The sequence below is a fragment of the Mercenaria mercenaria genome, chromosome 11 (genome assembly GCF_021730395.1).
Source record: "Mercenaria mercenaria strain notata chromosome 11, MADL_Memer_1, whole genome shotgun sequence".
NCBI classification, from domain to species: domain Eukaryota; kingdom Metazoa; phylum Mollusca; class Bivalvia; order Venerida; family Veneridae; genus Mercenaria; species Mercenaria mercenaria.
Genome location: NC_069371.1, coordinates 43,613,044 through 43,640,069, shown reverse-complemented (window position 1 = coordinate 43,640,069; position 27,026 = coordinate 43,613,044). Strand labels below are relative to the sequence as shown.

General features: G+C 34.5%; 1 protein-coding gene across 3 annotated transcripts in view; it reads left to right on the top strand.

Annotated features, from left to right (window-relative positions):
- The window catches only part of LOC123560610 (synaptogenesis protein syg-2-like), a 283,384-nt gene that overhangs the window by 20,228 nt on the left and 236,130 nt on the right, over positions 1 to 27,026 (top strand). For all 3 annotated transcript variants that reach the window (XM_053517274.1, XM_053517272.1, XM_053517273.1), the window contains exon 2: positions 21,476 to 21,835. In XM_053517274.1, the coding sequence (XP_053373249.1) occupies positions 21,476 to 21,835 (360 nt within the window). The remainder of the gene's footprint in view (positions 1 to 21,475; positions 21,836 to 27,026) is intronic.

The following is a 27,026-nucleotide window of genomic DNA, read 5'->3' as shown; positions in this document are numbered from 1 at the left end:
ATGTAATGCGCATTGGTAAATTTTGTTACATCTTACATGACGTTTTTGTGTTCTTTTCTATTATACTGTGTCGAATTAAATTTGTACTAATTATTTAACGCAGGTGCGATCACATTTACCAACAGGGCGATTGTTTTGCCTTTCTTGCGATATAAGCATATAAACAACCGTATTTCTAAAACGAATTTCATGAAACATTGAAGTGTAAGGAACTTACAAATTTCCGATGTTCGCCAACAACGTACGCAACGTCTAATACATTTTTTTTTCATATATACAAAAAATCATCAAGATCTGAGATGTTGCCGATATTTGGGTGGAAAGTAGCGGCCTACCTTAAGAACCTTAATTACACGCCTTTGGTAATGTTCTTAATTTGTGCTGACCAGTTATGGATATCTTAAATATATTGACCGTTTCCAAGAACAACAGAATGGTAATATGGCCCCAGAACATTTGAGAAAGTTCGATAATGGACCAGGTCTGACCAGTTGTATGCTCTAATGCCATATATTTACTGCTTTTTCACTTAAGCACCTTTCTTTCATTGCTAATCTCGCGATGTTTATACCAATTCAAGTTTGATTAATAGTCAAGTCAAATTAGTAATGTACACAAGATTTATAACAACTATGTGTTTTTACAATGTTTTGTAAATCCACCTGTTATTTTGCATGATCGCTTTTGTGCCTCAACTTTACTTTTTATGAGTTTTATCTTACTAGTATCAAAACAGACGTTTTCAAGTTCACTTTCTTAGAATTTGGAGCGTGGATTTCCCTGTTGAATATTCTTTCTCGCTTTTTTTGCACCTTCTCTAACGCCCTCCCCCACCCCTATCTTTCAATGACTGTTTGATGCATATGATCAAAATGTACTTATTGTTGGATTATTTTAAGCAATTGAAAAGCCCTCTGCTATATTTTACCGTAACAATTTCTTTTTGCGGAGGGCCTATTTTGCGATGCATTGCTTTCTGGCTGTGTTTGGTGTGCTCTGTGCTTCCGGGAAATCTGCCCTTATATTTTATCATTTGGTTTTGGTGTTTGTAATTTCTGGTCATTATATGTGTTCGCTTAAAGACTTATTTCGTTCGTTTCCTTATTTCCTGATTTGTGCATTCCATTTCTCTGACCACCACCATCCACAATATCATTCATAGGTGTAAACTGTTCATTCTTCGCACTCGTGAGTTCTCAGATATTGTTAGTTTCATTCTTACATACATTTGTAAAGATATACAGTATACTCATTATTCATTACAAATCTTTTTTTTTTTTTTTTTTTTTCGTTTTTTCTTTCTTATTCATTTTTATCTCCCTTCATGTCTTATCAATAAGTGTAACAGCCTTGCAATGTTCGCATTTTTATATCAAGTGTTATTATGTTTACTTTAGTCTGTATCTGTTATTACATATGTGACATAATAACAATATTATTTCCTTAAATGTAATTCAACGCTTTCCCGTATTTTTCTCACAAAAGAGTTTTTAGGGTTTTAGTGCGCGGATTACAAATGACATTTATTCTTTCACCACTTGTACATAATTTTATCTTATCTTAATCTGTGTTCATTGTACTACATACTGTTTATGCCACTAAGAATTAATTTGTTCATAATACATTATTTTTATTCATGTCTTTCAATTCACTGTATATATTAGGATGAATTTTTACATTATTATGTTAGAGAACCATATGTTAGACTGGCTATAGCCAAATATGTTATCCTCTTTAGATAAAGGTATTATTATTATTATTACTACTATTATTATTGGTCCCGCTCGATTTGAAAAAAGATTAATGGCGACATAAACCAATTTGTTCCGTAATGTCTGAAGTTCATTCTAAACTACGTCGCCAGTCTGAATTCTACGACTGGACCAAGTTATGACGTCATCAAAATGGCGGCAATTGTTTAAAATTAAATCTATCATCATCTTCAAATAATTAACCGGAGTTGTTTGTTTTTTTTTATGCTAAAAGTGATATTATTTTAGTTTACATCTTACAAATACATAATTGTTTAGCATTCTGTTAGTTTGAATAAAAGAAACGTCATTTATTCTATATTAAAGATATATTATGCCCAAATTTCATTTGTGTATATAATAGCAATTATAGTGTATTATTTATGGAATGATAAAATAAACATACTTGTGAGTATGAACGGTAGTGTGTAAGGTTAAGTTTCCACTTTTCGACGCAAAATAAAGCAAAAGCTTTGGTTATGTAATTTCTATGCTGCATTGTAATTAAATGCATATTTTTATGATATAGCATATACCAAACAAATATATTTAACAATAAAATAATCTGTTGAAATAAAGTAGGTGGGAAATTGAGTCCATAAAGCTTCTTGCTGTGATAAATTAACTACATTTTAGAAGCCACGGTCTCAGATATCATCTGGTAAACCTCTGTCAACAAAGAATTCACGAAGCCGTGATAATGAATGTTTGAAATAGTCATCATCTGGGGCCGTATTCATAAAGCATCTTAAGTATAAGTTTTGACTAAAGTTGAAGATTTTACTTAAGTTTGTAGTAATTTCAGCTTAAGTCTTAGTCAAAAACTAAAGTCCTAATTATAAAACATCTTACACTTAAGATACGTAAAATATGACTAAAGTAGGGGCAATTTTTTGCTTAAAGTTAAGTCACCTAGCACTCTTTCTTATCTTTTAAGAAATTTCTTAAATCAGAAAACAAGATGGTGTCGTGAGTACGATTCAATAGTAGTTTTTCAGATAAAAGCACTTTAAACATAATTGTGCATGTTATATTTCTCTGAAATTAATGGGTTTTTTTAATGTTTTCGTCCTAAATAAAAGCTATTTATAAACTGGACAAACGGAAAAAACTTAATCTGAAATGTCAAAGTTGACATAGTTTCTGCATAGAAATATTTCTTTGTTTTATTTTGGAAAACTATCATTTCTTTGTAGCATAGAAGGTAAGGATAGAAATTTAAAGTATATTGTGTTCGTGTACAATTTCTTTCGCTTTATGCCTATCGGTATTTAAAGTGAATGTTCTTTGTTATCGCGATATGAGGGTTGAAAAATTTAGCCTTCTCAGCTTTAGGCACATAATCAATTCTAAATTGTAATAAATGTTTATCTAAAACAATATTGGTGACGTACCGATTATGTAATTGTTTTAAGTAAATCGAAGTTTTCAGTCGCTTTATCTCGGCTACTGACCCTTCTGTCTGATCAAATATATTCAAATTGAAGCAGAAAGTAGACTCTACATCAACAAATGAAGGATTTTCTACCATGATATACGAGCGTGAACCTATGTTTTCGTTCAGTGAACTAGGTTCTTCGAACAGAACTACGATTTTCGGTCGTAAACATAGGTTCACGTTCGTAAACTATTGTTCACGCTCGTGAACCTAGGTTTACAACCGTAAACATAGGTTATTGCTCAATCGAAAACCTAGTTTTACAAACTTAAACATGGGTTCAAGCTTCATATTTTTTCACTCGAAAATACAAGTTAGTATTCGATAATCGTAGTTTTTCGACCAAGAACGTAATTATTGGATAATTGGCTTGACGTGAACCATAGTTTACGGACGCGAATCTATATATACGAGCGGGAACCAACGTTTACAAACGTGAACCTAGGTTTACCCTCAATAAACTAGGTTTCTCGAACAAAACTATGATTTTCGGTCGTTATCCTATGTTCATGAGCGTAATTTAGGGCCATGAACCTATGTTTACGGACGTGAACCTATGTTTACGACCGTGAACCATAGTTTACGGACGTAAAACTATATTTTCGAACGTGAACCTCTGTTTACGAACGTGAACTTAGGTATACGAGCGTGAAGTTAGGTATACGTTCGATAAACTAGGTTTTTCGAACGTAAAACCAGGTTTTTCAAATACTAACCTATATTTCTGAGCGAAAACATAGGATAACGTCGTAAACCATAGTTCACGCTCATAAACGTAGGTTCACATTCGTAAACCCAAGTTTACGGTAGAAAACATAGGATAACGACCCAAATGAATAGTTCAATCGAGAAACCAAGTTAATAGAACATAAACCATGGTTTACGATTGATAAACTAGGATTATCAAATCAACTATCAATTTCAGCCATAAACCTATGTTTATAGTCGTGAGCCTATGTTTACGAGGGTGAAAATAGTTTTCCGAGCGTGAACCTAGGTTTACGGCCGTAAACCATACTTTATAGACATGAAAATATATTTACGTGCATGAACGTAGGTTTACGGCTGTGAACCTATGTTTACGAGCATGATACTAGACTTCTCGAACAAAACTATGATTTTCGGTCATAAACGTAGGTTCATGCTTGTAAACTATGGTTCACGCTCGCAAACCCAGGTTCATGCCTGTAAACATAGGTTCATGCTCGTAAACTTAGGATAACGACTGAAATTTATTGTTCAATCCAAAACCCTAGTGTATCGAACGTAAATATGGGTTCAAGAAGGTAAACTATGGTTTACGACCGTTATCCTGCGTTATTTTGCTCGTAAATATAGGTTAATATTTGATAATCTTAGCTTTTCGACCAAGAACGTAATGACTGGATAATTGGCTTGCCATGAACCATAGTTTACGCACGTGAACCTATGTTTATAAGCGAGAACCTATATTTACGACCGTGAACTCGGGATTACGAGCATGAACCATAGTTTACGAACGTAAACCCAGGTTTATGTTCGATAAACTAGGTTCTTCGATTGAACTATGAACGTTATCCTATGTTTACGAGCGTAAATCTATTTTACTGTCGTAAACCCATGTTCGCGGTCATAAACCCAAGTTTACGTTCGTTAACATAGGTTCACATTTGTAAATCATGGTTCACACACGTGAACCAAGGTTTACCCTTGTAAACTTAGGATAACGACTGAAATTCATAGAAAACTAGTTTATCGAACGTAAACCTGGGTTCAGGAGCAGGAGCGTGAACTATGGTTTACGCCCGGTATTTTATGTTTTCGTTCAAAATATAGGTAAGTATTTGAAAAACCTAGTTTTACGTTGGAAAACCCTAGTTTATCGACCGTTTATCCTAGTTTTTCGACCGTGAACTGGGGTTCACGTAATTATTGGACAAATGGCTTGCCATATACGCTCTTGAAACCATTTTTACTTTCGTAAACCCATGTTCACAGTCGTAAACCCAAGTTTACGGTCGTAAATATAGGTTCATGTTCGTAAACTATGCTTACGCTTGTGAACCCAGGTTTACGACCGTAGATAGAGGTCTACGCTCGTGAACTTAGGATAACAACTAAAATTCTTAGTTCAGTCGAGAAGCCTATCTTATCGAACGTGAATCTGGGTCCACGAGCATAAACTATGGTTTATGCCCGTCATCTTATGCTTTTGCGCGAAAATATAGGTTAGTATTCGAAAAACCTGGTTTTACATTCCAAAAACCTAGCTTATCGATCGTTAATCCTAGTTTTTCGATCGTGAACATTGGTTCACGTAATTATTGGACAATTTGCGTGCCATAGGCATGAACATTGGATCATGAGCATGAACCATAGTTTACGAACATGAACCTATGTTTACGGCCGAAAATCTTAGTTTTGTTTGAGAAACCTAATTTATCTAGGTTTCGCTCTCGTATATTCAAGTTCACAGTCGTAAACATAGGTTCATGTAGGTAAACATAGGTTTACGTCCTTAAACTATGGTTCATGGTCGTGAACATAGGTTCACATCCGTAAACTTAGGTTCACACCCGTATATCTATATCCATGTTCACACCCGAAAATCATAGTGGATTTTATTATCCTAATATATTGACCGTAAACCATAGTTTATGTTTTATCCTGTCATTTGCTGTACTTTCGACCTGATATCAGGGTGCCGTATATCTTTCGAGATATACCGTCAGTTGAAACGTGACCAGTGATATACGGTCAGTTGATCATGTGACCTTATGATCGATATTGTTGTCATCAAAACAATTGCATGGAAACCATCACCACAGTGTTGGAAATGTCTGAACTAAGAAAATGAGTGATCAAGTAATGAGTTTTTTATTCATAAAAGAAGAAGTTATTGCAATTTTTAATTGTAACCATATTACTGTGTGGGTGATTACGTCATTATATAAGTAACGTCATTACAAATATGACGTCATTTAAACGGTTTTCGCACACATTTTTGTAAAATAAATTGCCAAATATCGGAAAATGAAGTAATGACAAGATAAATAGAATAATAGGTTAGTGCCTAAGATGGAGAAAGTTTATCTGGCTCGGCTCCGGACGTTATCAGGTTCGCCTTTGGCTCGCCCGATAACCTCCTCCACCTCGCCAGATAAACTCGCCACATTAACAACCGTGAACTTGGTTTAACCACCGTGAACATGGGTTGACGACAGTTAACATAGGTTCACGCTTGGGAACATAGGATAACGACCGAAAATCATAGTTTTGTTTGAGAAACCTAGGTTCACATTCGTAAACTATGGTTCATGCTCTTAAACCCAAGTTCACAGCCATAAACATAGGTTCATGCTCGTAAACATAGGTTCATATCCGTAAACTATGGTTCAAGGCAAGCAAATTATCAAATAATTACGTTCTTGGTCGAAAACACGGATTATTGAATACCAACCTATATTTTCGAGCGAAAATACACATGTAGGATAATGGGTGTAAGCCATCGTTTACGCTCTTGAACGCATATTTTATGATCAATAAACTAGGTTTCTCTATTGAACTATAAATTTCGGTCATTATTTTAATTTACGAGTGTGATCCATGTGTTTGAGGGATGAAAACTATTTAACACCATGCAGAATAATAAAATTAGCGATCCAGATAAGCCAAATCAGTAAGAATATAGTAACAGGTACAAAGGGAGCAGGGTTCTGGGAAGCATTAGTCAAAAATTGTCGTGCTGTCTCTTTAGAAACGTCTCATCATTTGTACTAGGGCAGGGTATACTTTTCAAAATTTGGGGAGAAATTAAACATTTTCAGATTACAGTCAGATATAATAATTCGAGTGGGATGGGGTATGAATTCTAAATATAATCAATTATACAAACACATTTGCCGGTTATTCCAAGTACCAATCAAAATTGAATTCTTTTTTTATTATTATTATTAAAAGAGATTTTCACTGAAATAATGTGAAAAAATAACATCCATATTTCCAGTCTCCGAGCTGGGTTTTTGCCACTACGGATCGATTACAGTGACAATATGCTAGTCAACTGTAAAGCATACATACTTTGACAATCAATCATAATTAAAAAGTCTTTAATGAGCTGCATATTAATAGTAATGTTTAAGAAATGGCATTTGTTTTGTATTTGCTTAAAGTTGACCATGTTTTGCACTGTGTTGCAAATTTTAAACAACTTTTACCGTGCCGTTCTTTTGTAAATTTTGTATAATTTATGGTAATTCCTCAAGCCCAAGTAGAGACAAATATCAATGTGATTGCCGCTATCTAAAACGTTTACAGAGAAATCATTACAGCATTAATTTTGATAAAAGAAACATCAAACTATTGTTAAACAGTTATAAAATACAAAATAAAACTGTAAATACCATTTTGTCTAGGGTGCCTCAAGTAAACAGATTTAATGAGACAGAATTCCAACACCAACATTGAAAAATTAAGGTGGAATCTTGTGGGTCTGTTTTGAAATTTGCTCACTTCATTCAAAAAATAACCTTGGGTCAGAAGTAAAACCTACCTGCATTTCTTCCACACTATGTAATCAAAAGAATGAAGGCAAAATAGAAAACTTTTACTGCATGTAACTCAATATTTTTAACGATGTCTAACTCTACCCCTCCTGATTCAGAGGTAAATCCACTTTGAACAGCAAGAAATCGCTTATAAAATGAAAATGTTCCACTTTTGTACAATACATCCATAATAAGTCTTGAAAGAAGTGAAAACGTACTAGAAAAAAGGAAAATATGGGAAAAAATTGTCCCAGTGGGGTTTGAACCTACGCCCTCCTGAAAATTGCAGTCAAAGTAGGTGTATGTTAGAAATAAATTTTTTTATTTAACGTCGCACCGACACATGATAGGTCATATGGCGACTTTCCAGCTTTTTAATGGTGGAGGAAGACCCCAGGTGCCCCTCCGTGCATTATTTCATCACGAGCGGGCACCTGGGTAGAACCACCGACCTTCCGTAAGCCAGCTGGATGGCTTCCTCACATGAAGAATTCAAAGCCCCGAGTGAGGCTCGAACCCACATCGATGAGGGGCAAGTGATTTGAAGTCAGCGACCTTAACCACTCGGCCACGGAGGCCCCTAGAAATTGAATACTTTTCAAAAAGGAGGTACCCTATTACGGGTCCAATACCTTAAATGCAGCTTTTATTTTGTTTACAGAAGACCTCCTTTGTTACTAAATAAAGATAGACAGGTGCTTCCGTTACTATATTTAGATGCGGGTTATCCTGTTTTTAAGCTGTAATTATTATAAAAACTTAGGCTGAACAAAATATTTTACTTAAGAATTTCTTACATACTTAAGTTTTATTCTAGCTAAGAATAACTTAAGTTGTTTTCTGTGTAACAAATATACTTAAGTAAAATAAATTTCTTACTTAAGTAATATTTAAGTAAATAATCAATTTCTTTTACTTATACGAGTCTATAGCGTTCTGCTTGACTATACGGAATACCATTCTTACATGGTTTGAGATGAAATGATGTATAGTCCAACTATTGGTGATTATTAGTTTCTTTCACATATATGTCAGTTTCGACATATAAATTCTCTCCCTTAGATATATTTACATCTAGAAATGAGAGCGACTCTTGTGAAATAGTATGCGTAAACTTTAATCAGGATGAAATCTGTTTAACTCTCTGATTAAAAGTTGTAGTTCTTCCAAGGAATGATCCCACACAATACAAATATCATCCAGGAAACGCAGCCAAAGTGTCGGTTGTAGGTCTCTAAGGTTTCTAAGAAAGTCTTGTTCAAATTTCCACATAAATAAGGATGCGTACGATGGTGCCATTGAGCTGCCCAGCGCAGTACCCATTTTTTGGAGATAAAAATCTTCATCAAATTTGGAATAGTTATTTTCCAGAACAAGTTTAATCAGTTTTGCGACATCATCACTTTTCAATCTTCCATGGCAACGCTTGTCCAAACAAATATTTACATGCGTCGATACCGTCGCTGTGCGGTACGTTGTGTATAGAGAAGAAACATTTAATGTCACTAAATAAGTAGCCTTACTCTTAATTTTGAAACTTTTTATCTTTTCGATAATGTCGGTTGTGTCTTTAATGTAAAGCGGTAATGTATCATATGCGGTTTGAGTATATAATCAAGATATTTTGAAATGTTCTCCGTAGGTGAGCTACATGCAGACACAATGGGTCGCTCAGTATAATTTAGCGGTAGATTGCTGTTCGGAGTCTTGTGTACTTTTTTTTATTGAAAAACTGGTAATTTATCTTCCATTGTGCACAAATCTTATATTTTAGTCAATGATTTAGAAAACTAAACTTGGGTAAATTCCCTTCTGAATGTCTGATGACACGGTCGTGTGCACATATAGATAAAAACGTAAACTATACTGTATTCACAGTTACACAATATAACTAGAAACAATGAATAAAAGGCGTCTTAGAAATGATTCTAAATGTCAATACATGCAGTATTATAGATTTATTATGTGTTATTAATATAAAGATCACATTGCTACTTCATGTTGCATATACCCATTTTAGCGTACATGTGTACTTGGAACGACGCTCGACATACATTTCAACAAATATCTTTTGTCGTCTTCACGTGAAGGTTATCACACTGAATACACGGCTAGCCTGCTGCCCTATGGAAAACTTACCGCGTTAGATAAATAACCCCGCCGTAAATAGCATGGTAGAGTTTTTCATTCAGTTTTGTTGATATGATTGGAAGCCAATCCTTCCGAATCAACTTGACCGTTTTGTTAAGGAATGGACTTGGCATATATTTATTTCTGCGTTGGAAACGATCGTTATTCATTTAGAAATTCCCTAAAGCTTTCTATAGTCTGAAAATTAGCCGTTAAACATGTATGGTTGAAATAAATGACCGGTAGTATTTGAAATAAGCAGTCGTTAAAGTCAGATGTTGGCTATCGGGAAAACAGGCGTATGCAAGTTTTTAAAAACTGTGTCTCTCCTTAATGTTTGTGTTGTATTTGTTTAACTTGTCTGTGTCATTAAACCCCCCAAAAAAGAGGCGGGGGGGGGGGGTATATAGGAGTGAGCTTGTCGGCCGGTCGGTCGGTCGGTCGGTCCGTTGGTTTTCATGGTTTCCGGATGATAACTCATGAAAGGCTTGACCGATTTAAATAATTTTTGGTACACAGGTGTAACATCAGAAGAAACAGATTTGACTTTGGGGTCAGTAGGTCAAAGGTCAAGGTCACAGTGACCCTGAACAGTTAAACGGTTTCCGGATGATAACTTGAGAACGCTTGGGTCTAGGATCATAAATGTTTGTACACATATGTAACATGAAAAAATACAGGTCAACTTCGATTACTATTATTCAGCAGTGTTTAAGGTACTTATGCCAGCGTGAACTTAGAATGACCTTCATTTTGGGTGTGAAAAAAATAATGAACCAACACTTTAAAATGCAACTGTCCCATAGCATCAACACAGTACAGTTAGCAAGACCCCGATAAAGTAATAGCTGTATAAAGAAGTAAATCTGAAATTAAAAAATAAAAATATTTTACTTGTAACCTTCTGAACCCTTGGTTGTATTTATAGATCTTTTTCAGTTACTCTTTTTAAAATTCATGAATGGCAAAAGTAGTTCAAAGTTATAATTAAAGAATAGGAGAATTATCTCACTAACTAAATATAAACTTATCTCAAACTCTGTTTTTGGTTCTGACCACTTAATTTATTGAAAAGAAAATACATGTTACCAATTTTAGCATACATAAAAGTAGTGGGACAAGAATTTTTCTTGAATTGATGAACTTAAAATTCTTTTGGTGGAAATGGCATTTTCTGCACTTACCGTGATAACTACCGAAATTACTAAACATAGATTTTACACATACACAAAAACGTTGATTATATATTTATAAACTACACATTGATAACTTATCCAGTGTTCCTGGACATTGTACCAGTACAAACATGTTCTCCACAAGTATCGGGTAACTTCCCCAAATATATAATCAGAGGTGGAGGACAAATGAATTCCGACACAATGTCTTTTATATCAAATCGTCACGGAGAGCATAACTTTCGCACAAGGATTGACCAAACGCCTTACAATCCGTCGATATACGGTCTCCCTTTTAAGCTAAGCGGGAGAGCTCGGTAATATTAAACACAAGCACAAATTTTATTTAAGGTTTAGGAATAGATCAACAAAACACAATATTATTTGGTAAACAAAAAAAAAACATCTTTAGCAACAGCTACTTGTCCACACAAAGTTCAATCGTATTGTCCCGTAAGATTGGAAACTTGAACTATTCTCAATTTGTAAAGAAATAAAAATAAGCAATTGCTGTTTAACGTCTAACCGACACAATTACAGGTCATATAGCGACTACATTTACTGTATTTAGCTTTCATGGTGGAGGAAAACCCCAGGTGTCCCCGTGTATTATTTCATCACGAGCGGGTACGTGGGTTGAACCACCGACTTCCCGTTAGTCACCTGGATGGCTTCCTCACTTAGTTATGTGAAATTTCAGCACTTGGACATTATTGCAAATGCATCAAAACAAAGATATGTAACAGTTCTTGGTGAGGATAGATAGAGTTTACAACATGTAGATAAATGCAAACATAATATAATTACATGAGAACATCAGTGATATACATGTACATCGACGTCATGTAAATAAATGCAAACCTAATATACATACATGAAAAACATCAGTGGTATAAATTGATATCATGTAAATATTAGAGTGCAAATATAATATTAGTTCATGAAAAACACCAGTGGTTTAAATTTACATCTAGCTAATAATAATAATAATGACGACAACGCTTACTACTTTTGGTATTTGTATTCAATTATATAGAATGTCCTACTTTACGACATTTGACTAATTTACGATAAAATGTGCGAAGTCACTTTCTTGTTTATGTTAAACTGGATTTAAATTTGGGAAAATTAGCTATTTGGCCTGCACAGATTGTCAGTCATGGTAAACATATCTATAATACATTTTATAATCTTATTCTCACTTTATGCTAGTTGTCAGCAGCATGGGCTGATGCGATAATTATTAAAGATATGTGAGTTCCGTTCCGGTATTTGGGTGTCCGTTTATGTACTGGGTCTATTGACAGTATTAAGTAATATAAAATTATGAAATTCAATGAGATGGTTAATCAAATTTTTGGGGATAAAATATATAATGGCCGAGAGTAACAGGAAGTCATTATTTTAAGTATAAGATGAGCTTTAGTTTAAATATGAAGTGTAAAACTGGTACAGACGGAGAAAAGTGATTAGTAAAATATTGCATTTCTTTTCTGAAACGCTTTAAAGGTATATATTGATATTTGTTTTACTATTGTCGGACTCTGAAATTCATCTTCTAATTTATTACAATATAAGCATTTTCTTTCATTTCTTTCAATTTTTCTAGGTTTATGCCATCGTCCTGTTTTAATTGCTAATCTGTGTGCGGAAACTTTTAACCTTGTCAAAGCATATCTATTTTTTTATATTTATTGTATCTAGATAGAGCTTATAACTAAATTCTGAAAACAATTTGTAAGTCGAGGCACGTGTTGAGTTGCTTAATTCTGCATTCCAGTGTTGACTAAACGTATCCTTTAGTTTTTGTTTGAGTTCGCTAATAAAAAGATTTTCATTTCCTACTCCTTGAAATAACCAGACATAGTAAAATCCTGAATTCTCTAATGTGCGTTTAACAGATTTTGCCCAGTTGTTCTTAGTTTTTTTGTTTTTTTTCAATGTCTTCAACCATCATATTATAGATTTGTTTAATGTACTTTTTATTGCCACTTTTAATTATTTGTAACCAGTATTTTATAACTCTGACAATTCTGATATATTTGAGTGGCATCCTGCCAAGCTCACCATATATAAAGTTGTTCTGTGTTTGTAGTTTAACGCCTAAAAGATTCTTGCAAAAGTGTAATTGTATATTTTCTATTTTTCTAGACTCATTTATCCCCCAAACTTCACTTCCATAATTTAATATAGGTGCAATCAGTTTATCGAAAAGATCAAGTATGTGTTTGACAGTAAGGTCAGTGGATTTTTGTATATAGCTTTTAAGTTTAAAAATTGCTTCTAATGCCTGTCCTGACAGTGCTTCATATGTTTCCGAAAATGAGCCACCTGTAGTAAACACAATTCCTAAATACGTAAAGCTTTTAATAATTTCTATTTCTATGTCATCATATAATATTGTTAATCCTCTTTCTATCCTACCTCCTTTTTGAAAAAAAAACAACATGATTTTGGTTTTCCTAACATTAACAACGCGCTTCCATTTATCACAGTAGTCTTTAAGAATTTTTAAGCCTTCTAGCAATTCGTTAATATTTTCAGAAAACAGTACTATGTCATCTGCATATAATAGAATAAAAAGTTTAAACATTCCTATACATATGCCGTTAAACCCTTTTAACATGAAAGTTTCCTCTAAATCGTTCAAATAAATGGAAAATAGATAAGAAGAAAGACAATCTCCTTGACGTACTCCTAGGGTGCATATGAAACTTTCACTTAGTGAATTTTGTGTCTTTATTCTTGATTTTACATTTGTGTACATGGATCTTAATACATTTAAAATTTTTCCTCTTACTCCTAGTTTGATCAATTTCAACCAAATATTTTCTCTAACCACATAATCGAACGCCTTTGTAAAATCTACAAAACAGACTATTACTTTTTTTATTTTCATTTAGCATATGATTTATTAACACGTGCAAGATAAAGATATTGTCAGCTGTTCCCATGTTTACTCTAAAACCTGCCTGTGCTTCTACATACACTTGATAGTATTCAGCCCATTTGTTTAACCTTTTATTTCGTACCCTGGTGAACAGTTTTCCTAATGTGTTTAAAAGAGGTATTCCCCTGTAATTTTCTGGGAGACATTGGTCGCCTTTTATATACAATGGTATAATAAACCCTTCAGACCATTGATTAGGGAAATAGCCTATATTTAACAATTTGTTGAAAAGATTTTTCAAGTATTTGATAATATATACATTACCATATTTGAAAAATTCATTAATAAAATAGTCTGGGTCGCCTGTCCTGTTATTGTTCAGTTCTTTACATGCTTCAAAGATCTCAGTATATCAGTTATTTCTATGTCTAGTTCACTGAACATACATTGAAATTCACCTTTAACAATACGTTTATTAAAATAAATTGTATCTTCGTCAGGCTGGAAAAACATTGACTCAGGATTATTGATTGGTTTAAAGTAATCTGCGAAAGTATCCCCTGTTATATTTGTTGTTTCTTCATGTGTAACCATACTTTTTAATAACTTCCAATATTCTCTTGCATTTTTATAACGTAATTTCTCTAATTTATCTGTTTGATTCTTATCGTAGTTGAATGTTTTACTTCTTAATATAGTTTTATATTTCGTTCTAGCTTTAACCATACTAATTCTATTGTTTTCATTTTTTTCGACTCTGTGTGTGTTCAAACAATTATAAAACTGTTTTTGTTTTTGCTTACATTCATTGTCATACCCTGTTTTATTTGACGTTTCCTTTTCTAAATAATTTTTGTTAATATTCTTACGAAAAAAATGGACTACATATACTATTGAATATTACATTAAATTGATTTAAATTTGATTCTACTTTATCTGAATTTTCAGTAATTTCCAAATCGTCACATAGCTCTTGAAAATTTTGTTGGCTTGTTACATTATTTAGACAGTTTAGAAATTCTTCCTTTTTGTCGTTATTCCATTTATAAACAAACTGAATATCTTCATTATTATTATTTGTATTTTCATTTTCTGTTATTGCCTCACTTTCCATCACAGTTTTTAGTGAAAAATTTATTATACAATGGTCTGATAAAATATTTGCCTCTTTTACTTTGAATTAATTGAAAATTTTCATTAAAACAGTTTCACATAATACATAAACAACAATGCTACTGCCTGCATGTTTTATACAAGTGAAATTTCCGACATTTTTATCTTCTCCTATTCGCCCACTCATAATTCTCAGCCCGGTAAGTTTGCAGAAATTGAGAAGATGTCTTCCATTCTCATTGACAGATAAATCTAATGACTTTCTTGGTAATTCTATATCTGGTGTATAGTCTGGGGGCAAAATGTCTAAATGAAATAAGTATTCATCTTCCACAAAGTCTTTCAGTTGCCCTACCCTAGCATTCATGTCCCCGGCTATTTAAAAATCACATTCTGCATTTAATTCAGTTTGAATAATAGCATGTCATCAACAATTGAGTCAAAAATATTTTGGTCATTATAAAGCTCTCTACTACTGCCTACAGGTATATTGTAACACAAACATGACAAAACATCCTTAATTAATTGTCTTTCAAATAATGTTTTATCAAATTTAAGCCATAAAAGAGTGTCATCCGTAGTTTCGAGTAATGAAACTTTTTGCTTAATTTTATTTATTACAATATTATGAGACCACCACTGTCTCTTTTTGCATTTTTGTGGTTCAATTTTCTATCTAGGTTATAATAATGAAAACCACAAACACTACAATAATATTTATCACTTAACCAAGTCTCATTTAAAAGAATTACTTCATTTTTTCCAAAAACTTCAGTAAGTTCTGGAGAATTGAGTTTATTATATCGACGTCCTATCAGACCTTGCACATTCAGCAATGAAAACCGAATTTCAGTTTCACTTTTCTCCTGTCTGTCCTAAGTAGCACTGTTATCTATTTGTGTATTGTCAGATGTTGGATTTTCCGGTGTTCTATTTTTAGATACTGACCTACTGCTCGCGGTTTACTAGCCGATGAGGTAGTTTGTTTGTTATCTGATTCCTTGCTAGAATTTGTTGTTCCAGATTTTGATGAATTAGTATTTCTCGTCCGCAATAAACTTTAATTTGTTTACATATTTTACAATTCTAATCCAATGAAGTAGTATGAAATAATGTAACTCAACCGGTTTCACCCGTTTACGGGTTCTTCAGGAGTAATACTGTACTGTTGACGTTACTAAAATACGAAAACATTTCGTTCTCGAAAGACAGTATGATCTGTAAATGTTCATCCAAATGGTCCAAACCGAGAGAGGAAATACCTAAATTTTGTTCCCATTTTCCTAAATTCGATTTTTAATGGTGATTTATTGCCACATTGTACTAACTATAATTATACCACGTACATGCAAGTTCGAGTAATGTACAAATTTACACCCATCTTTCATGACTTCAAGATGTTTAAAATTAAATAGGTTTTGTTCGGTGTTTTTAATCTTCGTTTGACATTTGAGATAAATACTTTGCAGGAATACTACTTCTTACAATAGACCATTCAGATATACAATTTGCCTTTCTTTTTAGCTTCTGAATAATCTGATTACTTGATATAAATTGCTTTTTTCCAAATCCCATATATGTTTAATACATGTAATACCGTTTTCTATAAATGGATTAGTGAGAACTGGCTTCATATGAAAAGGTATATCCCTGTTATTAAATAAAGAAGTATATAAAATGTCTTCGACCGTGACTGGTTTAACTTTTTGAAGTACTTTACTCCAGTGCTTTATTGCTAATGCATTATAAGAAGAACTCTTCTTTCATAATCGATATTATTTAAGTATGAACATCTGCAAGGAAAGAAAGTCTGTGAATAGATGTTATCTAACGACTGTAAATAATATTTACCAATTGCGTTCCAGTTATCTGCCTCTGAGTGTATAATTTTGTAAATCATTTTAATGTTAAGTGAGTCTTTATATCTGAAATGTTATACAAATTTATTCCCTTTGTCATTTCTCTTTTTTTTCAACGTCAGTTTAGCGACAAGCGAACTTTTTCCGTTCCATAAAAAGTTAGAAATCAAATCTTCAAATTCTTAAACACATTTTTTTCCGGAATGCCTCTACTTTCAATTTCAAAATTTAATAGAGAAAAACATACTTTTTTGCCAATATAGATTTACCCTCTACGGTCAGATATCTGGATTTCCAAACATGTAAAGAGCTTTTTATTTTATTTATTTTCGCCCGCCATATTGCATCATTATCTAAATTGTAGCCGTGGTGAACGTCAAGTGTTTTTGCATACGATTATCGTACATTTGATTTCCTTGAAAGACGGCGTTTTTCCTTTTAGTTTGCCAATAAAAAGTGGTGAGTTTTTTAAGTCGTTGAACTGTCCGAAGTGTGGCCTCTTTTACGCCCCCTTCTAACTATGTTTTTGTGTTGTTTCTACTTTTTTTCTCAAAGTATGGGACTAATTGTTCACTTATATTCTCTAAACTTTGAAGATAATTTGCTCGCCTGACACATGTATTTACTTCACCACGAGGTTAAAATACACAGTAGTCTCTTGATAGTATATGTCTTTAAATTTACGTGTTTAAAGTGTAAACAATAGTTCAAATTGCTTTGTTCTATATTTCGTGGAAAATATCGAACAGTTTCTTTATATTCAAATAATTAAGAAACATAATTAGCTCATCCGATTTTTTGAAAAAAATGATGAGTTATTGTCATACTTGATCGGCGTCGGCGTCGGCGTTGCCTGATTAAGTTTTATGTTTAGGTCAGCTTTTCTCATAAACTATCAAAGGTATTGCTTTGAAACTTTCAACACTTGTTCACCATCAATAGCTGACCCTGTACAGCAAGACACATAACTCCATCCTGCTTTTTGCAAGAATTATGGCCCCTTTTTGACTTTGAAAATGTCAGATTTTTTGGTTAAGTTTTATGTTTAGGTCAACTTTTCTCCTAAACTATCAAAGCTATTGCTTTGAAACATGCAACACTTGTTCACCATCATAAGCTGACCCTGTACATTAAGATACGTAACCCCATCTAGCTCTTTTCAAGAATTATTGCCCCTTTTGGACTTAGAAAATCAGATTTCTTGGTTAAGTTTTATGTTTAGGTCAGCTTTTCTCATAAAACTATCAAAGCTATTGCTTTAAAACTTGCAACACTTTATTACAATCATAAGCTGACCATGTACAGCAAGAAACATAACTCTATCCTGCTTTTTGCAAGAATTATGGCCCCTTTTGGACTTAGAAAATACCAGATTTATTGGTTAAGTTTTATGTTTAGGTCAGTTTTTCTCTTAAACTATTCAAGCTATTGCTTTTAAACTTGCAACAGTTGTTCACCATCACAAGCTGACTCTGTACATCAAGAAACATAACTCCATCCTGCTTTTTGCAAGAATTATGGCTCTTTTTTTGACTTAGAAAATCATGGGTAGGACAATTTTTCTATTATACAACAAAATCAATTGAGCATCAGCACCCGCACGGCGGTGCTCTTGTTTATATATACATTTGAAGATGCAAGGCGATTTCTTTCTACAGGACTTAATAAAAGAAAGTAATAAGCATTTCTCCTTTTACAGCAATTTCATCCAGGTAAGCTTTGACATTGTTTAGAAAGAGAAATCAGTTTCATGACATTGAAATGCTTTGTTTGACTGAAATGTATAGTTCACGGAATAGTTCTAAAATGGTTTATTTCTGGATTTTTTGTTTTTAAAAGTTCAGTACGTTGTGCAATGTTCCGAGCTTTTGAAAAAGTTGGAAACTTAATTTTGTGTTTTGGAAACTTTCCGATCTTGATATTTTGCCAGTGGATGCTTACCAATTTCAAGTGAAAAGACTTTCTTGTCCAAGACAGGTGTGTAAAGCGAAAATCTATGTTAACACAATGCGTTTATTCTTTCAATTTGAAAGATCGATGATAGTTGAAGAAGACAATACAAAACTATACTAAATGACTACTTCATGCAGTTAATAAGGTGAAATATATTCTTCAGTAAGGACATATGAGGAAAAAGAACAATCATTGAAATAAACATGGCGGCGAAACATTTTAGAAAAAAAACTGTACGTTTTCTGTGCATAGATTTTGTTGAAAATGTAACGGTCGTGCTCAATAGTTTGGTATGTCTTTTTTAGCAATTCAAGTTGCATTCGGTACCAACATATTCAACCGAAATTTCCCATTCATTTTCTTTCATCATTCTGTCGAGATAGGATTCTGCATAACTTTCATACTCGCAAATCTACCAGATATATCGTCTCAACTTTTATTACATTTCCCAAGCTGTGTCGAGGATTCTGTTTTTACACATGAATTTCTAATTTCAATTTGCGGAATATCATTAAGGGTTTCAAACTTATATTACATCACCTAATAAAAACATGATGAAAAATGCCTTAAGTATACGGAGAAAGACGGGACAATTTGGATTTAGAGCTGAAATTATTAATGTATTATTTCAGAAGAGTGTGGTAGGTAACAATTTAGTTGGTTGGTGTAGGAAAGTAGTCATATTAATTTAACAAAGCCTCTTGAAATGAAACAAGGTCATTTCTAAAATCGATTAAGTTTTGGTCAAATCACTACCAATGATACGTTTTAGACATAAAAGTATGTATAGTCATTAGAGTTAATGGATTGCCCATAAAAGCCAATAACTTAGTTCAGCGACAGTATTATCTGTATGCAATTTTACAGCTGTAAAAGACATGCATTTTTGTTCAAAATTAGAGCCATTATTATATCAAATTTACACCTGTAGATTTAATATGACAACATTTATTTTACAGCTGTAGATTTCCATTTATAGCTGTAAAACGACTTTTAAACAGTTCGAATTATGCAAATGAGATACAGCTGAAAAAAATTAAAAAGTTACAGCTGTAAATATGCCTAAAAGTTACAGCTGTAAATATGCCTAAAAGTTACAGCTGTAGATATTAGTATAGGTGTTGAAAAATAGGGCATTATTTTAAGGAACGAGAGCAGAGGTTCAAAAAGTTTCAGGATGAATTTTTATTCTCTAGAAAGGGAAGCAATTACTACAAAAAATGGGAAAATAAATGATCAAGTAAGTAAAGAACAATGCGTGATATGTTTGCAGTATAGCAAAAGTAAAATTCAAGAATAGGATAAAAAGTAGACACTGTGCATCAGATCTAAAAAAGACTTGTTTATATAACTTTCTTTGTCATGAAAGCATATGATCTTGTAATCATTTCCTTTAATCCTATCGGCTTCAATTATAGTGTAAATAGTAAATGAATGTACTTATACATGTCCTTTTTACATCTATATTAGATAATAAAACAGCTGAGAATTTCAGTTATATTCCGCCAAAATGCATTAAAGATGGCTGACAATGCTATGATTCCCTCAAAAACACTTACATGTCGTACAGGTACAGTCATATTTTTCACCCAAACCTGTTTAACGTGAAAAAAAGTAGAACCAGAGACGTATCTGTTTAAACGCACCCAGCAAACATATTTTCATTTGGAAATAGGAAAAAAGTCACAGAAGTAAGCGGGATGACTACTTTGTACCACTTTTTCATCTCAGAAACCTTTGAGCGATGGCATATTTTGCAAATCGCAGCGTTGTCATGGATCGACTTGAGATTACGAAGACCAGTCATTGGACGCATAATTTTGTATTTTCATATCTAGTTCTCATCTCTACGAAATCCTGTTAGGACCATGTCGTATGTCGTCCGTCGCGCTTTGAGGTCGACACACGACAATGTGACACGACATCGCGACATACGACCGGTCATCGCGACAATGCGACACGACACACGATAATGCGATGCAACATCACGACACGACATAAGACAATAATATCGCAGTGTCGTGTCACATTGTCGCCGTTCAAAAGCGCGATAGTTCGCATTGTCGCATCGCATTGTCGTGTGTCGTGTCGCATTGCCGCGATGTCTTGTCGCGATGTCGTGTCGCATTGTCGTGCATCGCGGTCTGCCTTTTTTGCTGCTCGCGACGCGAGACAACGCGACGCGACGCTCGACAATGCAAAGCGATAGTTCGCATTGTTGAAATACAGCACATGATCATGCCAAATGAAAAAGTATTACAAAAGTCTGAAAAAAAACTCTCATAGAGTAAAAAACGCTTTACAGCTCTGTTTACAAAGTATAAAGTTAGTTTAAATACTTATGCCCTCGTGATCTAGATATTGCAAACGTTTAAGGAACGGGTACTGTATGGATTTTAACTAATCAAAATCTGAAAGAAGCTGTCCTTGAATATTACCTAAATTTAAGAGTTTGGCTTGGATTTTTAGGACTTTTTTCTGCATTGCATAAGTAACTAAAGCTTAAAATCATCAATAAAACTTTTTGTTTGAATACCTTTAAGGTTCTGACATTATTTCAATTAATATAACCGGCCTAATCCAGATTAAATGCACGGAGAGGAAGCCATTTCTAATTGAGTTTAGTTCTTATGTTTTCAGAATTTGTTCGGGCCGAAGTGGTATTGTCACCATCAACAGCTGTTGTCTCGGAGAACAATTCTGTGACACTTACATGTACTTACAATGGGGATGAGACTCTTCCATACGTTGCATGGAGTGTATCCAAAAGATCTGAAAGTACAAAAAGTAATACTTTAGGTGTAATAACAGCAGATTGTACGGCTGTAGTAATTAATGTTGATACCAGTCTGTATAACTATACTTGTCTTAACAACAAACAATATACATGGACAATCAAGAAAGTAACAAGACATAATGATGGAGACAAGTACAGGTGTGATGTTGACACACCCTCTCCAGGAAACATCAGAAGTAACAATGTGTCATTATCTGTTCAAGGTAAGTGCACAGCAAAGAATGGATATTGCACAACACATAAGCCAACCAATCGATATATTCTTGCGGGTTGGGAGTGTTATTTATAGTTAGATACAAGGTTTTTTTTTTATATACGTGTAATTATCAATTGCAGAATGCAGAGGGATATAGATCTGGCATTGTGTTTTTTGTCTGCTTGTACGTGTGTGTGTCTGTCCCATTTAAGTATGCTTATAATTAGAAAAGTATTTTAGCTAGAATTACCAATTTATAAGCATATGAGATGTGCTTATATGTAGTAGTAGTCTTTTCTTCCCATGATTCAGTAAAAAGTAGGGATTTTTTACCCTTTCACACATATCTTTACAAGTATAATCTGCAACAAAGTTTATTTGATGATGTTACAGAAACAGAATTGTGTATGGCATCATATTAGAGGGGTTATTGCCCTTTATTTAGCAAGAATATGGCTGTCAAAGCTTAAAATGAAATATAGTTTGTTTCCCCTCCAAAGACCAACCCCAAAAACTGCCGCAACCCAAACTATTTTATTACAAGATAAAGTGAATATGTGTGTGTTTTTTTTTTAATTGTTCAAAGTTTAATATTTCTATGCACGAAAATGTTTGGGATGAAAACAGACAGAAGTACAAATTGCACTTGTATAAAGTTCACTTTGTTGCTTATTATCATTGTCAAAAAAGTTTAAATATTTAAGTTCGGATAAATTGTCCGCGACCATGTTTGTTTGAAAGACTTTCTGACCTAGAATGGTTTTCATTGTTTCAAACCATGTATTGAAAATGGCGGGAAAATATTTGATACACAGTCTGCCTGGAGAAAACTAAGAGCAACAACCGCACACATTAAATCTCACCTGTTGGATGTATGTGTGCATTGAGTGTATAGATTAGGGTTAGGTTTAACGTAGGTTTATAGTGTACATTCAATACGTGTTTACATTCATTGTGGAGGAAATTAATGCCTTCGGAACAACATCCAGTGTCCACTTCAGTTACATGATTTTGCCTCGAAATAACTGAGAGTTGATAAGTTATTAATAACCTTTAGCCTGCTGGCGGCAAGTGATTCTCCCTTTCAGACCAGTGCAGACCAGGCTGATCATGGTCTGCACTGTTCGCTATTCATTCAGTAAATTATGTCTACCCTCCCCCCACCCCCCTCCCCCGTTGTGGGGGAGACATATTATTTTTGCCCTGTCCGTCCGTCCGTCCGTCCGTACGTCACACTTCATTTCCGAGCAATAACTGGAGAACCATTTGACCTAGAACCTTCAAACTTCATAGGATTGTAGGGCTGCTAGAGTAGACGACCCCTATTGTTGTTGGGGTCACTCTGTCAAAGGTCAAGGTCACAGGGGCCTGAACATTGAAAACAATTTCCGATCAATAACTAGAGGACCACTTGAACCAGAATGTTGAAACTTCACAGGATGATTGGTCATGAAGAGTAGATGACCTCTATTGATTTTGGGGTCACTCCGTTAAAGGTCAAGGTCACAGGGGCATGAACATTGAAAACCATTTCCGATCAATAACTAGAGAACCACTTGTCCCAGAACGTAGAAACTTCATAGGATGACTGTACATGCAAAGCAGATGAGCCCTATCGATTTTGGGGTCACTCCGTTACAGGTCAAGGTCACAGGGGCCTGAAAATTGAAAACAATTTCCGATCAATAACTAGAGAACCACTTCACCAAGAATGTTGAAACTTCAAAGGATGATTGGCCGTGAAGAGTAGATGACCCCTATTGATTTTGGAGTCACTCCGTCAAAGGTCAAGGTCATAGGGGCCTGAACATTGAAAAAATTTCCGATTAATAACTAGAGAACCACTTGACCAAGAATGTTGAAACTTCATAGGATGATGGGTCATGAAGAGTAGATTACCCCTGTCGATTTTGGGGTCACTCCGTCAAAGGTCAAGGTCACAGGGGCCTGAACATTGATAAACATTTCCGATCAATAACTAGAGAACCACTTGACCCAGAACGTTGAAACTTCATAGGATGACTGTACATGCAAAGCAGATGACTCCTATTGATTTTGGGGTCACTCCGTCAAAGGTCAAGGTCACAGGGGCCTGAATATTGAAAACCATTTCCGGTCAGTAAGTTGAGAACCACTTGACCCAGAATATTGAAACTTAATAGGTGATTGGTCATGCAGAGTAGATGACCCCTAACGATTTTGGGGTCACTGTGTTAAAGGTCAAGGTCACAGGGGCTTGAACATTGAAAACCATTTCCGGTCAGTAACTAGAGAACCACTTGACCCAGAATGATGAAACTTCACAGGTTGATTGGTCATGCAGAGTAGATGACTCCTAACGATTTTGGGGTCACTCCGTTAAAGGTCAAGGTCACAGGGGCCTGAACATGGAAAACCATTTCAAATCAATAACTTAAGAACCTGTCAACCCAGAATGTTGAAACTTCATAGGATGATTGTTCATGCAGAGTAAATGATCCCTATTATTTTTGGGGTCACTCCGTTAAAGGTCAAGGTCGCAGGGGCCTGAACATTGATAACCAGTTCCGATCAATAACTTGAGAACCACTTGACCCAGAATGTTTAATCTTCACAGGATGATTGGCCATGAAGAGTAGATGACCCCTATTGATTTTGGGGTCCCTCCGTTAAAGGTCGAGGTCACAGGGGCCTGAACATTGAAAACCATTTCCGGTCAGTAACTTGAGAACCACTTGACCCAGAATGTTGAAACTTCATAGGATGACTTTACATGCAAAGCAGATGACCCCTATCGATTTTGGGATCACTCCGTTACAGGTCAAGGTCACAGGGGCCTGAACATTGAAAACCATTTCCGGTCAGTAACTTGAGAACCACTAGACCCAGAATGTTAAATCTTGATAGGATGATTGGTCATGCAGTGTAGATGACCCCTAACGATTTTGGAGTCACTGTGTTAAAGGTCAAGGTCACAGGTGCCTGAACATTGAAAACCATTTCCGGTCAGTAACTAGAGAACCACTTGACCCAGAATGATGAAACTTCAAAGGATGATTGGTCATGCAGAGTAGATGATCCCTAACGATTTTGGGGTCGAAACTTAAGAACCTGTCAACCCAGAATGTTGAAACTTCATAGGATGATTGTTCATGCAGAGTAAATGACCCCTATTGTTTTTAGGGTCACTCCATTAAAGGTCAAGGTCACAGGGGCATGAACATTGATAACCAGTTCCGATCAATAACTTGAGAACCACTTAACCCGGAATGTTGAAACTTCATAGGATTAGATGACCCCTATTGATTTTGGTGTCAGTCTATTAAAGGTCAAGGTCACAGTGGCCTGTTCATGTAAACTCATATTTTTTTGGAAATAACTTGACCCCTATTTATTTTGAGGTCACTTGATCAAAGGTCAAGGTCACATAAGCCTGAACAGTGACTTGAGAACCACTAGGCCAAGAAGGTTGAAATTTAGCGGGATGACTGGACATGCCAAGTAGATGATCCCTATTGCAGCCACCCATCAGTGTCTCTCTGACTTCCGCTCCTGACACCTATTGACTTCTTGCTTATAGTGCTTTGCATTGGGGGAGACATGCGCTTTTTTACAAAAGCATTTTCTAGTTTTCAGAGTTATTGCTCACTATATAGATACTGTAAAAAGTTCCATGCAATCACATGTATTCCTACTGAATAATACTGTCAGCAAAACTTCCTTGACAACTGCGGAAAATTTCCATAGACGTCCACGGAATAACTGTGGAAAATTTCCATGGACATCCGCGGAAAGTACTCTTGAAATCCCTAGACAGTTTTCTATAGTCTGCCCCGGAAAGTTTGTCTAAATACTCAGGAGTCCGGACTTACATGGAAATGCACAGACATTCAATGAAAACCTCTAGATTTTTTTTCAGCTAGCCTTGTTGTTAATTGCCCTTGTAAATAGTGATGTAATCAATATCATATCTATTTAAATTCTGTCATCATCAACAGCTGTTGCCTCGGAGAACAATTCTGTTACACTTTCATGTACTTACAGTGGGGATGAGACTGTTACATACCTTACATGCAGTGTATTTAAATGATCTGATAGTACATTTAGTACAACAGCAAATTGTAGGGCTGTAATAATTAAATGTTGCTACCAATCTGTATAGCTATACTTGCCCTTACAACAAACAGAATACACGGACAATCAAAAAGTAACAAGACAGAATGATGGAGACAAGTACAGGTGTGATGTTGACACACCTTCTCCAGAAACTATCAACAGTAATAACGTAGTTTTGTCTGTTCTGGGTAGGTTAGTTGTTTATGTCTTAGATTAGCTGACAAACTAGATTGAATTTATTTTGTTAAACCGCACCGCTGGTGAGCCTTTTGTTTTCCATAAACAATTTTCCTCTCGCTACCGAGCCTATATTATTCGTGTATCAATTTGACAATTTTTTGACAATTTATTTTATTTGACAATGGCCACCGGCCCATATCAAACAAATACAGCAAATATAATATGAATACAAAACTGGGTTGAATGTAGTATTACAAATAAACCACTAAATCCAGAAAAAGACTGTTTTGATTATTTATTTTTTGTTAACAATCCCCAGGCAAGAATTAAGGTTTTAGAGATGCTATATGAGTGTGATTTAGTTGATTGTTGGAGAGATCAGCATGTAGAATTACAGCAGTTCACCTGGTTTAAAAGAATCCTGTTAAGAAGGCGAGGTTGGATTTCTTTCTAGTTAGTAATAATCTTTTAGTTGATATAGTAGATACAAATATCTATCCAGGATACAGGACAGACCACTCTTTGATTAGTATGTCAGTTGAATTGAACAAATTTGTTAAAGGTAAATCTTATTGGAAGTTTAACAAATCTTTACTCAATATGTCACAGAAATTAAATACCTTATCAAACAAGTTAAGTTACAGTATGCTAGTGAACACCAATTAAATAACGAGCCTTTGGAGAACATTTCAGACTATGAATTTCAATTCACAATAAACGATAATTTATTCTTTGAAACACATCTTATGGAAATTCGAGGTAAGACCATAGCATATAGTAATCATAAAAAAAAAACAAGCAGAAATCCGGGAAAAGAAGTTAATTACAGAAATTGAAAATATGCAGATTTTGTCAGATTCAGATGAGACTTTATTGGATGAAAAGAAAAAAGAATTACAAGAATTAAGAAAAAGAAAATTAGA